The sequence below is a fragment of the Talpa occidentalis genome, unplaced genomic scaffold (assembly GCF_014898055.3).
Source record: "Talpa occidentalis isolate TD23 unplaced genomic scaffold, MPIMG_talOcc4v2.1 talOcc4.11, whole genome shotgun sequence".
Taxonomy (NCBI): Eukaryota; Metazoa; Chordata; class Mammalia; order Eulipotyphla; family Talpidae; genus Talpa; species Talpa occidentalis.
In genome coordinates, this window is record NW_023601104.1 from 86964982 (window position 1) to 86983602 (window position 18621).

An 18621-nucleotide genomic window follows, 5' to 3' on the forward strand; every position below is an offset into this window, starting at 1 on the left:
TTTCCTTAGGTTTTAATTGAATCCCTTTTTTAGGAGTGTGTACAATGCTGGACTTCATTTTCAGTATTTAGCATGTTTTTATATATAACTCTTTAGATCTAAAAATATGTCTTCTTACATCTCCTGCTATCTCACTCCCTAAAAATCTGAAGGAAACAGCTGGACAACTGTAATCCCTCATACTAAGAATCTAATATCTGGGCTCAGTGATTTTCTGGGATTTGATGTCTTTGAATGAATGAAAGAGAAGTTCTGTTCTGGGTAGAGCCCATTGTTTCAGTAACAGCAGTCACTATAACAGTTCAGTGTCCTGTGTTTCTGAAGGAATGCATAGAAAGTGGGAAGCTTTCTTCTTTCATGTGTACTTGTCTTCTTGTGTTTCTAAGCATGGATAGCATGTCAATTAGACATTTCAGTCTTGTTCGGTAAGCCCTTAGTACACATTTTGTCCACATTTTGGTAATAGAAAGATGGAATAGGTAGTGACAGATGCTATTTAAAACCAGATGTTCTTAAAATATTTATGCTCACTATTTTTATATATCCTAATATAACTTAGTTCAAAATTTTCTCTGATGTAAATTCTCTTTGGGAACCCAGATATTTTAGAAATAGCTTTAAGCATCACTAAGTCTATTTGCATTTGGAAGTTGTAAATGAGAGTAAATTTCCCTTCGTTATATTCTTTAATTTAGTTAAAGGAAAACTTGGAACAATCAATAGGCCAACTGCGGAGTCAACGTTTATTGAGAAACTCAGGAGGGAGAAGTATTTCTGTTACAAGTCTGAGTACAAGTGACCTCGATGGTGGCACTGTGACAGGTAAACTCCTCCTTAAGGTAAAAGATTCCTGATAGGTAAAATACTCTTTAAGTATATATTGAGTACATTTAATTTTTGGAGAAATACAGCCCTTGTATAAAAATCTTTAAATAAGGTCTTGGAAGATGCAGTTGTCAAGGACTTTATAGTGAATATTTTGAAATACGTTCAATGAGACTTTGTTACTCTTTCTGTTGCTTTTGTTTTTCTCGAGACTCTATCAACCCTACGTAGGTTGACCTGAAAGAACCTGGATTTAATTATTTTGCCACCAATCAAAACAAACACAAAAAAAGGACTTACTATATGATGTACTTTTTGTATTCAGAGTCTTGTTCTAGCATCACCGCTTTTCATAAGTCTGATTGCCCATATCCTGTGATATTTGTTAAGAACAGGTGTATCTTGATGTGCAGCTCAATGTTCATGGCTAGATTAAAAGTGAAGCCACTTAGTTTGCCTGGAATTAATCTTACTTATACTTTCTTACACCATTCATGTTCATGTTTGAACAGAAAAGACAGAATAGTAAAGAAAGGAGTCTGCAGTGAAGAGAGGTGATTTAGATGGAGTGAACATTAGTGGCACCCATTGTTACTGTTGTCTTTGATCTTAACAGTGGTTAAAAATTGGACATAATCAGGTATTCTCCTTTCTGTAGTCAAAACAAAAAGTTCTGTTTTGTTAGTATTAAATTATATTTTTAATCATAACTTATTTTTTTTATGAGAACATATTCCTTTTATGAAAAGTATAGCAAATTAGAATTTTTGATGTAGTTTATTTCCAGGTTGTTTCTGTTTTCCTTTTAGCTGCATTAAAAGCCAATTCTTTGGAATTTTATGGTGAAAGAAGATATTGGGAAGTAGCCTGGGTTAAGGGTGTATTTGTATATTCTTGTCTTCTTCATATGTACTGAGTAAAGTTTTAGAGTGCCTCTTCTCATGCAGTGTTTTCATCCTCTCCCTTTTCTTTCAATTACAAAGAAAGCCACCGTTTTCCACCTACCTCACCTCTCAAGGACTATGGGGATCAACAGGGTTTTAAACGAATTAGGTCCAGAAGTGGTGTCCGATTTGTTCGGGAGACTGATGACGCTGTCCAGGTACTTTGTGCCTTTCTGTATCTGGTATTCCTTAATTGCTATATAAATGGCCAGCACTTGACTTTCTGGCTAAATGTTAACTGAGAATTTGATCATCAGTGACTTTATACTGATCTTTTTTTGTTTTAAACCAAATAAACTTTTTTTCAATGTGCTAATCATTATCATATATTTCTTTTGAATTTTGTGTTGGGAGATTATATCTTTAGAATATTTAAAAGAGATTTTAGTGGGCATATCTAACTTTCTGATTTTGGTGGCTCAGTCTTCTGTAAACTCTGCTAACTCAGCCACTTTCCATTTTGCTAATTTCTGTTTTATATAAACAAGTGAGTCCCACATGGATAACTGGTTTTCCATCAGTGTTTTTCTGATCGTTGAATCATTGATGGAGCTACTTCCTGTTAAGAAAGAAATCTCATATACTTTACTTTTCATTAAAGATTTTTGAAGTATTAATTTATGGACATATTTCTTTTCATGCTTCTGTAAATTTCTCCCAAGAGCTGAAGATAATTTTGTTGTTGTTGCCTTGGAAAAGAACTAAAGGATGTTGCTGACTTTGACATCTTTATTTTGGTAATTTTAATATTGAGGGTTCAAAGTTTGTTAGGATGCCCATCTGTAACTTTCTTTTTTAAACAATGTAAGATAAAGAGATAATAGAACTAAGTGCATTAGAAACCATTTTGTAGAGTTTTTTCCTTGATTGTGTTATTTTTTTGGTAAGTGAAACTTGCTAGCATGGGTTATATAATTAAACTTAGAACAGAGAACATTATCCTAATTTTTAGTCCTCTGCCCTGGGGATAGTGCTTGTGCTTAGTAACAGTGATAAGAAAAAACTGGCTTTTCATGGAACCTGTAATCTGGGTGGGAAGCTAGAAATGAATCAGATAAGTACATTAATATACTCATAATTATGAACTGAGATGCATGCTGTAATAGAAAGAAGCATAGGACTATGGGAGTATGTCACAGTCTGGAAAGGCTTCTCACAGAAAGACTAATTGAACTGAGGTCCAAAAAGTTGAGCGACAATCGTTCGAGGTAAAACAAATCCCTTTGCAGGAAGGGAGATAGCACCTGTGAGCAATTTGAAAAAGGGCATATAGCTACAAAAATATAAAGGGCTGAGACCATGTAGTCTTGTGTGGGAATGATAGTTACTTTGGAAAGATAGTTACATGTAGAAAATGTAGTCAGTATTGGAAAACCAGTTGGGAGTATAGTGCTGTGTTCAGGGCATGAGATGATAGTCACTTGGATTAGGATAAATGGAGTTGGAGAGAAAGGGCATAGATTTCAAAATGATTTGGTAGATAAAATGAAAATAAAGTCTTGGAGATCAGATGACGATTTGGGGAGGGTAGGAATATGTAAACAGATGTCACGAATGAATCCTAAAATTCTGATTGCCAAAACTGGCAAAGCATAATGACAAAAACCTAAGTGAATGATGTGTTGTTCATCACCTGCACTTCCTCCACTCCTTTCTTTTTAATTGTTCTTCCTTATTTTGAGTCCATTCTCTTAGGATGTTCTTTAGCTTCACATGAATGTGAAGCTTCACATGAATGTGTACTTTCTTAATGCCCTTGTGCAGTATTTGTGGTTTTGTTTACTTATCTATTTCTTGTGTTAAATTGTGAGCCACTTATTTCCCAGCCTAGTGGCTGGTACTGATTTAGTTATTCATGAAACTTGATTGTTCACTATCCTGACTTTTGTATTATTCATTTTCTTGCTCTTTAAAAAAAATCCATTTTTAATACTTCTTGTTTAATACTACCGACTTCAAGGCTTTATAGCAATAGAATAATATTGCATGTCTTATGACATGCACTTTTCATTTGATGTTATATTTTTGATATTTAGCCTTAGTAATATGTAAGTAGCTTTAATTGTTTCATTGTCAATCCTGTGTGATACTCCAATGGAGGAATGTGCTGTAGTTTATCTCCATTCTATTCTTGATAGATATTTGGTTTGTTTTTTTTGTTCTCATTATGAATTGTTATGTATTCTGTTTTCATTATGCTGCTCCAAATGTGGTTCCTGGTGTATGTGGGCAAGAGTTTTTCTGGGTAGGCAAACCTGGTGTGTGGTCTATTTGAATACAGCTCTATTGTAATACAGCCATGCTCATTTGTTTATGGCTGCTTTTGTGCTGTAATGCACTGAGTAATTTCAACAGAGTCTGTGTAGCCTGCAAGGTTGAAATACTTGCTCTTGGTCCCTTTACAGAGGAAAGTTTGCTAACCTTTTTCGAGGGTATCTCTAAGGTTTGGAATTACTGTACTGTAGAGAATATGATTAAAAATTGCTTTTCTTTGAAAAAATATTTTCTTTTAGAATAGACACTCTGTCTTAATAACATTGTTAAACTTGGACATTATTGCAAAGAGTAAGTTCTTATTCTTACCCTTAGTGAATGTTGATGGAAGAATTCAATAGAACCCTAAATGGATAACTGTTTTGTCTTTGCTAGCTTCATGCTTTTCATCAGTCCCTCCGAGACCTCAGCAGTGAACAAGTTCGCCTAGGAGATGATTTCAACCGGGAACTTGCCAGAAGAAGCCGGTAAAAGCAGAATATGATTTTTACTGGAAACATGAATTGTTAGAAGATAAAATAGGTTCTGTACTTGACATGTTTACGTGAAATTTAAAAACAGTGTTGTACTTTTTTACCAGTATTTTAAAATTTAGTAATGGAATAGTTCAAAACTCTGAATTTAGAATATATATCATGATTAAATGTTAAACAAATTAATTTTGTATTTCTTAAAAACTCTTACTATAGAATGCTGACTTTGTGGAAGATACATTGTGAAACCGTAGTAAAGAGGTGGATTTGCAAATACATTTGAGTGGGGGGATGGAGCTAGAAAAAGAAATTGACCTTGGACTTGAAGAATTTAAAAAAAAGCATAATGTAGAATTTGTCAATGGATGGGTCATTGTATAATCTGATATTTTAGGGTTCACTTGAAAGCCAGCAATATATATTTGCTAAGTCTTAGCAATTTTGTCAGATCTGAGTGGTTCCCCAAGAAGTATCACTTGATTTAAAATTTCTTCAGTGTCTTTTCATTTTCATTGTAAGTGATGGCATTTTGGCTTTAATTTAGAGGTCATGTTTTTTCAACAAAAACTTTTTATTCCTTATCAAGATTCACAATCTATCAATATGTACAGTTATATTAGGGAACAATGAAACTGAATTGAAATTCCTTTACCAAGTTAACTTGCTAGTACCAGTTCTAGCGAACTAAAATATTCCAACACAGTTTTTGTATTGCTACAGAAAAATGAGTCAAAACCAACAATGTTAAACCTATGAATATCAGGTATAATTTGCATTATTTGTTTGCTTTCATATAATGAATGCAGGAAATTCAGCAATAAGAACCAAAAGACCATACTATTATTTCTACAACAATGAGTATTATTGAACATGTATTTCTTGCTCGGTAGATTTAGATTTAACACTGGAAACAACTGTGATGAAGTAGTTATTTTCCTATTTTTTGGATGTGAAAGTGGGGAATGTGTGGAATCAGATTCAAATCTGGGCAGTAAGACCCCAGAGTGGTCCTTCCCACTTATTGACTCAGCATTTCAAGGTCACTTTCATGTAGTTGATGTGACTAAAGCATTCAATTTCTTGAATTTTGAGTTATGTTGTTGAACTCTGTTAATTTTTTGAAGGTGATATGGGTTAGTTAATTTAAAACCTAGGTATTTATTTTTAACAAGTTGATAAATCAGCATAATGGAATAACTGTTCTTGGTGTGATTTTATTTTGTAAGTTCTACACGTGATGAAAGGGTATGTATTAAGAACTAGGAACTAGGCTTTTCAGGAAATACATGTTCTATAAGAAGAGACAGGATATATTGCAAGAATGATTTTGTTGATAAGTTTACATGGTCACTTGGCTGTCCGGTGGTCAGCTGAAATCTGATCCATGGGCCGATACCATCTGGCATAGTTTGTGTCACCTCAAGGGATATGTGAGGCAGTGAAGCTTGATTTAATTCAAGCTTCATTTAATTGACTCATTTAATTTAATGAGTCAAATTTCTTATGAAACCTAGTGGCATCACTGTTGGATAAGAAGATTTTAAGATACAATTCTGTTTGACCCTGTACCACAAATTATTAATTTATGTGTATGAAAACACTTAACTCTGTGAATTGTTTTTATTTTTTACTTAAAAAATTTAATTTTATTTTTTTTGCTTAGAACTGGGATGTAGGCCAGATGTCCAGGAGGTGGGATGGGGTGGGGTGAGAGGAGTCATCAGAGACAGACTGGGGAGCAGAAGAGGCAGATCTACTGAAATACTGCTAAGGGGAGCAGTGGGCGAGACAGGAGAGGTCTGCTGCACCATATGGATTAGCTCCCTGGCTGGGATCAAACTCGAACTCAGGCCATAGGAGTGATAGTGCTGAAATTTAAACCCTAGGCTACCAGGGAGACCCTTAATTGTGAATTTTTAATTACGTTAGTATGTGAAAGATGATGCCTTGACTAGGGTTGTGGCAGTGGAGAGATGGGTAGGAAACTATTTAAAAAAAAAAAAATGGAGCCTGAAGAGACAGCATTGGCAATGTAGATATCTCTCTGGATTAGATAAAGGGGAAAAATCAAGAATGGCTTCCAGATTTCTGAACTGAAAAACTTGCTAGATGGTGATTTCATTTCCTGAAATGTGGAAGCCTGTTGGGGTTGGGGTTGGTGAGATCTATAAATAAAGAGTTTGGCTGGAATATGTTAGGTTTGAGATACCCATGAGACATCCAAGTGGTAATGTAGAATTTACAACTAGATATTTATTCTGGAGCTCAAAGAAAAAGTCTCTGTTAGAGATGTGGACTTAAGAGGGGTCAGCATGTAGAAATGATATTTGGAACCATCAAAATGTATGATACCTCTTGGCAAACTGTTTGGAGAGCATCAAGGACAGGGCTGAGTGCCAGAGAGTGCCATTATTTAGAAGTCTTTATGTAAAGAGGAGTTGGCCTGTGAAGGAACAGCTAGAGATGTGGGAAATACAGGAGCACATGGAAACTCAAAAACCAAGGAAAAGTAACATTTAGGTTTTTTTCTAAAGATTTATTTATTTTTATACAAGAACTGGGGTACAGGCCAGAGGCATGGGAGGGTGGGAGGATTGACCAGAGACAGAGCAGGGAGCAGAACAGGCAGACAGACTGAAATATACTGCCGAGGGGAGCAGCAGGCTAGAATCTCCCTGGCCGCTTTGCAGAGGCTCTGGACAACTTCACAGCGCTGCGCTCAACCTGCCGCGCCAATGGGGAGGCCCATTTAAAAACTTAGAAAATTGGCCTTTTTCAGTAACTTCTTCCTGGGGAAATTACCTATGGGCCTATAAAGTTAAAAAAAAAAATGGTAAGAAAGAGTGAGATATAGGTTATAAGAAATAGTGAAAACTAAGCCAGAATTTCAGTGAAATTAATATAGTAGGCACATGAAGTATTCACTCAAATTAGAATAGGAGATAAGTGTCCTGTGAGAAGAATGTGGCTAACAAGAGTAGGGTAGATTCTTAATAGATGGTTCAGGAAGAAGTGGGAGAAAAAAATAATGTGCTAAATAAGACCCACAGAAGGTCAAAAGATGAAAATTTCTGGCATAAACAAAAGCAACAGAAAGTTAATGATCCAAATCTGAAGTTGACTAAAATTAGTGAGCAAGATGGAATATAAACAAAAATCTCCAATTCTCTATAATAATTCCTGAAAGGTATAAATAGATGTTATGCAGGAAACCAGTAGAAGAACTAAAGATAGAAATTTATCTGAAATTGGAGTGGAGTGTAAACAGAGTATTTCAAAACAGGAGCTAATCAAAAAATGTCTAGAGTTGAGAATGATGGTGGTAACCAGCAAAAGATTTAAGAAAGAATGGAAATATTTGGTCATGGTAGCCAGTGGGAGTAGAACCAGAGGTAAGGAAATGAGAGAAAGATCTTTGTTTTTCTTTATATGTCTTTCTGTACTATTTGACTATTTATCCAGGATGTTACTAATTTAGCAGGGAAGACAGGCAATAGGAGAGGACAGTTTTAGCAAGAACAGAGTTTGAACAAAGCTGAATTGCTTGAGAGGATGTGATCAAGAGTTTTGTTCCCCCACTTTTTCTTAATTAAAAATGAGAGATGTTGCAGCCTATTTGTTTATGAAGGTGATGTTCCAGTATAGCAGCAGTTCTCAAAGTAGGATCCCAAACCTGCAGTATGGGTATCATCTAAGAATTTGTAGAAGTGCACATTCTTGTGCCTCATACCAGATCTACTGATTCAGAAATTTGGTGGGGGACAGGGTCCAACAGTCTGTTTTTCAACAAGTCTTCTAGATGTTACATGTGTTTGCTAATGTTTGAGAACCACAGAGAGTATTTTGTAATAATGTTGTAATGCTAACTGTATATGTTTTCTCAAATATCCAACCTAAAATATTTTTCTTTGTTTGTTTAGATCGGATGCTGAAACAAAAAAAGCTTTGGAGGACTTGACTGAAAAACTTAGTGAAGCCCAAAAGCAAGAAGGGGTAAGAATGCTGCAAAAAGTTTTATTTCATATACAGATGATAGAGGGGTGGTCATGACAGTGAAATTAACTTTTTATTAATTCAAAGAGATGTTAACTTTTTGTCTGGTGCATGGCACTTTGTATAAAAATGTGTTCTCACACCTCTTATACAATGTTCATGAATTTTTGTATTTAAACTTGAAATATTCATAGTGGTAATAGAGAATTAGTTTTTATTTTGAATATGGAAAGATTTTAAATCTTACTGTTCTTATGGTTTTTATTTTATTTATGTTATATATGTTAAATGATATTTGAAATATCCAAATTTTGCTAGTGTTACTGAGGCATGCTCCCCATTAAATATTTTTAGATCATCTTACAAGTGTGTCACCACTATTGCTACAAAGACTTGTCTGGTATCTTTTTTGATTGTCATGGTGTTTATTAAAATACTCCTAATTCTTGAGCCTTATTATCTCAAACTCAGAGTATTGACAATCAGTATTCAGTGATTTCTTTTTATCAAATTACTATCCTTGTGGACTTAAGGTAACCTGTATGTGTGATGTCCATTTCTTTGAATCATCAAATTTTTTTGAAGAAAAAAAATCAACACAAATTGTCACTAATAGGCTTCCCCTGGTGGTGCAGCGGTTGAGTGCTGGGTTGCGAAGCTGCCTGCAGACTCTGCAGCGCTGGTTGGACCCCAGCCGCCCACATGGATCCCACATGGGGTGTGGACCTCTCCTGCTGTGCCGGCTGCTCCCCTCAGCAGAGTATTTTGTCAGTCTGCCTGTTCTGCTCCCCGCTCTGGCTCCGGTGAACTCTCTCACCCTCCCACGCTTCTGACTGTACCCAGTGCTTGTATAAATAAATAAAAATAAATCTTTAAAAAAAAGAAATTGTCACTATTAGTTGCAAATTTATTAGCTTCAGGAACAATATGTATTTATTTATTTTCCACAATACCTTTTGTTTTTTCATGATAAGGAATGGTAGCACAATTTTTACCCTTAACATGTTTTATTCAAATTGAAAGTTTCTTAGTAAAGATAGATTTTCCTCCATTGTGTTTATAGTTCTTCCATAGATACATGTTTTTGTATCTCTTCCATGTTTTTGGGGAGGTTTTTGATTACCATTTCAATTTCGCTGCTTGTGATTGGTCTGTTTAGGTGTTCTATTTCTTCTTTATCTGGCTTTAGGTGATTGTAGAGTTGTAGGAATTTGTCTATCTCCTCTAGATTGTTGAACTTGTTTCCATATAACTGTTCATAGCAGTTACTGATTATTCTTTTGATTTCTGCTGTGTCCGTTGTGATTTCTCCTCTTTCATTGATGATCCTGTTTATTTGTGCTTTCTCCCTTTTTTCCTTTGTGAGCCTGGTTAGGGGTTTGTCTATTTTATTTATTTTTTCAAAGAACCAGCTCTTGGTTTCATTGATCTTTTGGATTGTTTTTTTTAGTTTCGATTTCATTTATTTCTGCTTTGGTTTTTATTATTTCTTTTCTTCTACTGGTTTTGGGTTTTTTTTGTTGTTCTTTTTCTAGATCTTTGAGCTGCAAGATTAGGTTGTTTCTTTGAGTTCTTTCTTGTTTCTTGATGTGAGCTTCTATTGCTATATATTTTCCTCTTATTACTGCTTTTGCTGCATCCCATACATTTAGGAAATTGGTGTCCTCCTTGTCATTCAATTCAAAGAATTTTTTAATTTCTTCTTTGATCTCCTCATTAGTCCAGTGGTCTTCCAGTAGTGTTGGTTTCAATCTCCATGAGGTAGGAAAGTACCTTGCCTTCTTTTTATGGTTTATTTCTAGTTTGATGCCTTCATGGTCAGAAAAGATGGTTGGTATGATTTCAATCTTGGTGTATCTGTTGATGTTTGTCTTGTGTCCCAGTATGTGATCATCCTGGAGAATGATCCATGTGTGCTTGAGTAAAATGTGTACTCAGATTTTTTTGGATTTAGTGTTCTATAGATGTCTGTTAAGCCCAAGCTCTCTAGATCCTTATTTAGAGCTTTAGTGTCTTTACTTATTTTTTGTCTCGTTGATCTATCCATTGTTGATAGTGGTGTGTTGAAGTCTCCTACTACGTATGTGTTTTCTCTGATGTCTGTTTTCAGAGATGACAATAGTTGTCAGATATATTTTGGTGTGCCTTCGTTTGGTGAATATATGTTAATGAGTGTTATTTCTTCTTGAAGTATTGTCCCCTTGATCATAATGTAGTGACCGTTGGGGTCTCTTTTTATCTTTTTAAGTTTGAAATCTGTTTTATCTGATATAAGTATAGCTGTTCCTGCCTTCCTTTTTGGTCCATTTGCTTGTAGGATTGTTTTCCATCCTTTAACTTTGAGTCTATTTTTATCTTTTGTGGCTAAATATGTTTCCTAGAGACAGCAACAGGTTGAGTTTTGTTTCTTAATCCAGCCTGCGACTCTGTGTCTTTTTATTGAAGAGTTTAGTTCATTTACATTTAGAGTTAATATTGATATGTTAGCATCTGTATTTGCCATTGTGTTTGTCTTTCCTTTGATTTTATTTATTTATTCTTTTAATAACTTTTTTTTTTGGCCTTCTTTCGTTGTTATTCGTTCCTCTGAGGTTCTGGCTTTAGGACTCCTTGTAGTATTTTTTGGAGTGGGGGTTTAGTCATAATGAAATTCCAGAGTTTCTGTTTGTCTGGGAAGGTCCTTATTCTTTCTTCATAGAGGAAGGAGAGCTTTGCGGGATAGAGTATTCTTGGTTGGCATCTGTTTTCTTGGAGTCTGTTGACTATGTCCCTCCACTCTCTCCTTGCCCGTAGTGTTTCTTTGGAGAAGTCTGATGTCAGTCTGATTGGTTTTCCTTTGAATGTTACCTGTTTCTTCCCTCTTGTCAGCTTCATTGTTTTTTCCTTGTCTTGTAACTCAAATATCCTTAGTGTTCTGCTGAGATTCTTATAGCTCTAAGTAAGCCATGGGCATACCCAGCTATGACTTAAGTCATACTGGTTTTTGACATTGTTTTGTAGCTGGGATGGTTTGAGTTTGGATTTTGAAAATACTAATTTGAATAGGGTACATTATAGTTAAATGTTAACTCTCATCATATAGGAGAGCCCATAATGAACAGAGTTATCATTTGATTTTTATTTCCTTCACATTGCAGATAAAACTAGCAAGTTCTAACTACATAGTCTAGAGTGTTAATGTGGGACTAAAGTGTAACCACTGAGCTATTCAATAACAGATCAAAGAAAGCCTGACATCTTTCATATCATTGCCATGCATCAAGAATATTTCACATTAGATAAAGCTGTGATTACACAGCTGGAATGTCACACCTCACTAGTGCTTAACTCATTGATGTAATTGGTGTATGTAATTCCCCTCCCTAATTTACACAACGATGCAATTCATGAGGACACATCCTTTTATATTTAAACCTGGAAAATGGTACACATCTAATTATGTCTTATGTGGAATTGTTCACCTGCTGGTTACTCATGTCAAGTTGTGATATTACAGTTTGGTTCATGCTTTGTGTGATATACTTTCAACAAAATGTCTCATAGCTGTACAGAGGGCATCTCAAACCTTATGTGGATGTATGTAGTCCTGATTAAGAAACAGTCAGCTAATGCAAAACTTAAAAATAATATTGTTGAATTTTAGAAGGTCTTCTGAAGGCCACATGATGTTTGTTTCCAATTTGTACAAGGCTTAATATAGACTCTGTGACTCATTTATTCCAATTGAAGTCAACATTTACATTTTATAACTGTTTGACATATTGTGTTGTATTTGTGAATTCATGATAGCATGCTGTCAGAGAAGATGCAGTTTTGTTATTTGAGTGTTAAATTTCTCAGAGGCTGCAGCTGTTTCCAGATTTAAGTTTAAAATAAAATTACCAAAGTGATGCACGTTCACTGTAGAAAACTTTTAAATACTGTACAGATATATAAAGATGAGCAACTGTCCTTATCTCCCACTAATTTCATTTTCTGCTGGTAACTGCTATTCACCACATTTATTGTACATTATTCTGAGGCTACAATTGTTTATCATAAATTTTATTGGTAACTAAAATATATTTCGAAAGGTTATAGAACACTTTTTTTTTTCTTTGAGAGGCAGAAAGTATTAGTTCCTCTCACATTTGCCAAGATCTGATTTGTTATCCTTTGTGAACCATAGACTTTTGATTCTTTCAAACTGTCCATTGGAAGAGAATAATTATTATTTATAGCATGATGTAATGGAAAATATTTTCCATTAACCAGTGTGGTAATAAGCAATCAGTGTTGCATGGGCTTCATACCACCAGGGAAAATCAGTTGTCAAGATTTATCCGATGGCATGTGATATGAGGGCATGTCAAGTTTGATTATTCATGGTGGAAAAAATTTATTTTAATTTCTATAGGAGGGTTACTATTTAAATTACAGAATATAAACATGGATCCATCTCTTTCTGGGTGAGTTATTAATCAAACTAAGAGTTCTTCAACACTACATTTAGGATAACATGGCTGTTGCACAGGTTAAAACATCAATATATTTTAACAAATATTTATTGCAATGGAATTTAAACAAGATGATGTTCTTAAAGATCTGAAAAATCAACATATTGAAATGATGGAATATAATCCCATAAATAGAATGCTTTTGTTTCACCTTCTTTCACTAAATGCTGATTTTAAAAGCTATTTTAATATATACCTTTGTTATTATTGTTATAACTAATATGGGTATGTAGGACTTTTTGACATTTCAGTAACTTTAAAGGACTAACATGGGACTTTGATGAAAATGAATTTCTTAATGTTAGCTGGCATTGTCTTTTCCTTAGTTCTCAGAATTAGAAAATATAAGTGAGGAAACAATCACATTCTTCAAAATAAGTATTATTATTGGGAATTATTTTATCATTCAAAAGTTATAAATATATGCTGTATCATTAAGTACAGAGTCCATGCCCTTGTATTTAGAAATATTTTTACTTGCTTTTCCTTTGGTCTCTCCAATCTCAGAAAATGTCATCCTAGTTCCACCAGTGGTTACCTAGGATTCACTTAGATCTTTTTCTTCATATCACACTTTCAATCTATTTCTAATCTATTTCCAAAATCCTGCTCAATTCCATTTACTTCAGACTAATGCTTCTGTTCAAGCCACATCACTTCTTTTTGAGTTCACTGCGTTGAACTCCATTGAAGTTGGTCTGTGTCTCCTACACTTACCCTGTCTGTGCTCGTCACAGTAGCCAAGTGATTTTCATAAGTTATCATTACAGTGAATTATTCCCTTTTTTAAAACCCTATTTGGGCTGCTTCTGTTCCAGTTTCTTTGTCATGACCTGCACTGCTTATATTGCCCAGCTTTCTCTAGATATTTTGAATGTTTCATACTCATTCTTTTTTTAAAGATTTATTTATTTATGCATACAAAAGCTGGGGTTCAGGCCAGAGATGCGGAGGGTGAGGATTCACCAGAGACAGAGTGGGGAACAGAACAGGCAGATGGACTGAAATACACTGCTGAGGGGAGCAGTGGGCGAGGCAGGAGAGGTCTGCTGTGCCATATGGATTGCTCCCTGGCTGGCCGGGGATTGAACTCGTGGTGCAGAGTCTGTGGATTGCTTCATAGTGCGGTGCTTAACCCCTTTCACCACCAGGGAGGCCCCAGGCTTCTCTTTTTTGCCCCCAGATTTTTGCATGGCTGGCTCCCTCTTGTCGTGTAGGTTTCCAGTGAAATGTCAGCATGTCAAGGGAGGCCTTTCTTCCCTGTGCTTCCCATTTGTTGTATAGTTGATAGCGGGTAGCAAAATTAATTCACACTTAATATATTTTGGAGATTTAACATCATTCTATATCAGCTTCATAATGAATTTTTAAAAATTATTTTAATATTGAAAGCATTCCATTGAGTATATATTCCATAATTTGTGTAACCAGACTCACGTGATGGACATTTAGGTTGTTGCAGTCCTTTACTTTAATACACTGCAGTTAATGATCTTGTCCATGTGTTGTTTTTCACATAGGAAAGTAAATTGGTAGAATAAATTTATAGAATGATATTTACAGGATTAAACGGTCTGTTTGCATTTGTAATTTGTTGCATACTGTTTGGTTTTATATATAGTATTTATTTTATTTTTTTATTTATTTTATTTTTTTTTATAATAAATTTTATTTTTATATTCCCCATACAATTGCAACCCCCCCATTCTGACCCCAATCCCTCCCTCCCGCCCCTCACCCCCAAAAAGTGTCTCTGGTTCATAGTTTTTTGTTGATTTTGATTTTCACTTTCTTACAGTTATTCATTTTCCTGGTCCCTTATTTAAGTTTTCTAGATTCCTGCTATAAGTGAGACCATCCGGTATTTTTCTTTTTCTTTTTGGCTTATTTCGCTGAGCATGATCCCTTCCAGTGCCATCCATGTTGCTGCAAATTGCATGTGTTTATCTTTTTTGAATGCTGAGTAATATTCCATGGTATATATGTACCACATCTTCTTGATCCAGTCATCTATTTTTGGGCATTTGGGTTTTCCAAAGCTTAGCTATTGTAAACAGTGCTGCTATAAACATAGGGGTGCAGGTGTTCTTTGAAATTGATGTTTCTGTGTCCTTTGGGTAAATACCTAGGAGTGGAATTGCTGGCTCATATGGAAGCTCTATGTTTAGTAGGTCCAGAAATCTCCACACAGTTCTCCATAGTGGTTGGACCAGTTTGCACTCCCACCAGCAGTGCAGAAGAGTTCCTTTTTCTCCACACCCTCGCCAAAATTGTTGTTGCTAGTTTTTTTAATATGTGCCATTCTCACTGGTGTAAGATGGTATCTCATGGTAGTTTTGATTTGCATTTCCCTGATTACAAGTGATGTTGAACATTTTTTCATATGCCTGTTGTCCATTTGCATTTCCTCTTCAGAGAAGTTTCTTTTTAGCTCTTCTGCCCATTTTTTGACGGGATTATTTTCTTTGTTGTTGAGTCTCATCAGCTCTTTGCAGATTTTTGTGATCAGTCCTTTATCATTAGTGTTGTGTGCAAAATGTTCTCCCAGTTGGTGGTTTCTCTTTGTTTTGTTATTGTCTCTTTTGCTGTAAGAAGCTCTTTAATTTGATGTCCCAGCTGTTTATCTTTGCCTTCACTATCACTGCTTTGGGTGATGTGTCTGTAAAGATGTCTTTGATGTGCCAATCACGTAGTGTTTCGCCTATATTTCCTTCTATATATTTTATGGTTTCAGGTCTTATGTCTAGTTCTTTAATCCATTTTGAGTTGATTTTTGTGTATGGTGTGAGGTAGTGTCAAGCTTCATTCTTTTGCATGTAGCGACCCAGTTTTCCCAGCACCATTTATTGAACAAACTTTCTTTGCTCCAATGCATAGTCTTTGCTCCTTTGTCAAAGATTAGTTGACCATAAATCTGTGGGTTTATTTCTGGATTTTCTATTCAATTCCATTGGTCTGTATGTCTGTTCTTGTTCCAATACCATGCAGTTTTGATGATTATGGCTTTGTAGAGATTTGAAGTCTGGGAGTGTGATGCCTCCATTCCCTTTTTTTTTTTCAGGAGAGCTTTGGCTATTCGGGGTTTTTGTGATTCCATATGAATTTCATCAATAATTGTTCTATTTCTTTGAAGAATGACATTGAAATTTTGATTGGAATAGCATTGAATCTGTAGATTGCTTTTGGTAGGATGGCCATTTTAATAATGTTATTCTTCCAATCCATGACAGGGGATGTCTTTCCATTTCTTTGTGTCTTCTTCTATTTCTTTTACAAGTGTTTTATAGTTTCTTTGTATAGGTCCTTTACCTCTTTTGTTAGATTATTCCCAAATATTTTGATTTTTTTTGTTCATAATAAAAGGGGGATGGTTTTTTTTGATTCTTTTCCTTCTTCAGATTTATTGTTTGTGTATAGGAAGCTACTGACTTTTGCATGTTGATTTGTATCCTGCCACTTTACTGAACTGATTGATGAGTTGAATTAGTTTTCTGTGGAGTTTTTGGGGTTCTCTATGTATATTATCATATCATCTGCAAATAGTGATAGTTGGACTTCTTCTTTCCTATTTGATTCCTTGGATGTCTCTCTTGTCTTATTGCTCTGGCTAGGACTTCCAGTATTATATTGAAAAGCAGTGGTGAGAGTGGACATCCTTGTCTTGTTCCAGATCTAATGGAATGCTTTCAGCTTTTCACCATTGAGAATGATACTGGCTGTTGGCTTGTCATAGATGGCCTTTATGATGTTTGAGGTATGTTCCTTGTATCCCAAGAATTTCAAGGGCTTTTATCATGAATGGGTGTTGCACTTTGTCGAAAGCTTTCTCAGCACTATTGATATTATCATATGGTTTTATAATTTCTTTTGTGATGTTTGGATAATGTTGATTGATTTTCGGATGTTGAACCATCCTTGTTCCCCTGGAATGAATCCTACTTGTCATGGTGAATTATCTTATGGATACATTGTTGGATTCTGATAGCTAAAATTTTATTGAGGATTTTTGCATCAGTGTTCATTAGGGAGATTGGCCTGTAGTTTTCGTTTTTTGTGTTGTCCTTGTTCGGCTTTGGTATTAGTGTAATGTTGGCTTCATAGAACGTGTTTGGTATTGTCCCTTCCTTTTCAATTTTTTGAAAGAGTTTGTGAAGGATAGGCACTAATTCGTCTCTGAATGTTTGGTAGAATTCATTTGTAAATCCATCAGGTCCTGGGCTTTTGTTTTTGGGGAGGTTTTGATTACCATTTCAATCGCTAATTGTAATTGGTCTGTTTAGGTGTTCTATTTCTTCTTTATCTAGCTTTGGGTGATTGTAGAGTTGTAGGAATTTGTCCATCTCCTCTAGATTGTTGAACTTGTTTCCATATAACTGTTCATAGCAGTTACTGATTATTCTTTTGATTCTGCTGTGCCCATTGTGATTTCTCCTCTTTCATTGTGATCCTGTTTATTTGTGCTTTCTCCTCTTTTTTCCTTGTGAGCCTGGTTAGGGTTTGTCTATTTTATTGATTTTTTCAAAGAACCAGCTCTTGGTTTCATTGATCTTTTGGATTGTTTTTTTAGTTTCGATTTCATTTATTTTTGCTTTGGTTTTTATTATTTCTTTTCTTCTACTGGTTTTGGGGTTTTTTTTGTTGTTCTTTTTCTAGATCTTTGAGCTTTGAAATTAGGTTGTTTCTTTGAGTTCTTTCTTGTTTCTTGATGTGAGCTTCTATTGCTATATATTTCCTCTTATTACTGCTTTTGCTGCATCCCATACATTTAGGATATTAGTGTCCTCCTTGTCATTCAATTCAAAGAATTTTTTAATTTCTTCTTTGATCTCCTCATTAGTCCAGTGGTCTGCCAGTAGTGTGGTTTTTAATCTCCATGAGGTAGGAAAGTTCCTTGCCTTCTTTTTATGGTTTATTTCTAGTTTGATGCCTTCCTGGTCAGAAAAGATGGTTGATATGATTTCAATCTTGGTGTATCTGTTGATGTTTGTCTTGTGCCCCAGTATGTGATCGATCCTGGAGAATGATCCGTGTGCACTTGAGAAATGTGTACTCCATTTTTTTTGGGGTTTAGTGTTCTATAGATGTCTGTTAAGCCCAAAAGCTCTAGGTCCTTATTTAGAGCTTTAGTTTGTTTACTTATTTTTTGTCTTGTTGATCTATCCATTTTTGATAGTGGTGTGTTGAAGTCTCCCACTATGTATATGTTTCTCTGATGTCTGTTTTCAGAGAGGACAACAGTTGTCTGATATATTTTGGTGCTCCTTCGTTTGGTGAGTATATGTTAATGAGTGTTATTTCTTCTTGAAGTATTGTCCCCTTGATCATAATGTAGTGACCATTGGGGTCTCTTTTTATTTTTTTGAGTTTGAAGTCTGTTTTATCTGATATAAGTATAGCTGTTCCTGCTTTCTTTTTTGGTCCATTTGCTTGTAGGATTGTTTTCCATCCTTTAACTTTGAGCCTGTTTTTATCTTTTTTAGCTAAATGTGTTTCCTGGAGACAGCAAAAGGTTGGGTTTTGTTTCTTAATCTAGGCTGCAACTCTGTGTCTTTTTATTGAAGAGTTTAGTCCATTTACATTTAGAGTTAATATTGATATGTTAGCATCTGTATTTGC

General features: G+C 35.1%; 1 protein-coding gene across 6 annotated transcripts in view; it reads left to right on the plus strand.

Moving 5' to 3' along the window:
- Positions 1 to 18621, plus strand: part of CEP128 (centrosomal protein 128) — a 373385-nt gene that overhangs the window by 29199 nt on the left and 325565 nt on the right. For 5 of the 6 annotated variants that reach the window (XM_054691882.1, XM_054691883.1, XM_054691885.1 and 2 more), the window contains 4 exons: positions 696 to 822; positions 1809 to 1927; positions 4419 to 4510; positions 8437 to 8509. In XM_054691882.1, the coding sequence (XP_054547857.1) occupies positions 696 to 822; positions 1809 to 1927; positions 4419 to 4510; positions 8437 to 8509 (411 nt within the window). The remainder of the gene's footprint in view (positions 1 to 695; positions 823 to 1808; positions 1928 to 4418; positions 4511 to 8436; positions 8510 to 18621) is intronic. The other variant, XM_054691887.1, reaches the window with a different exon arrangement.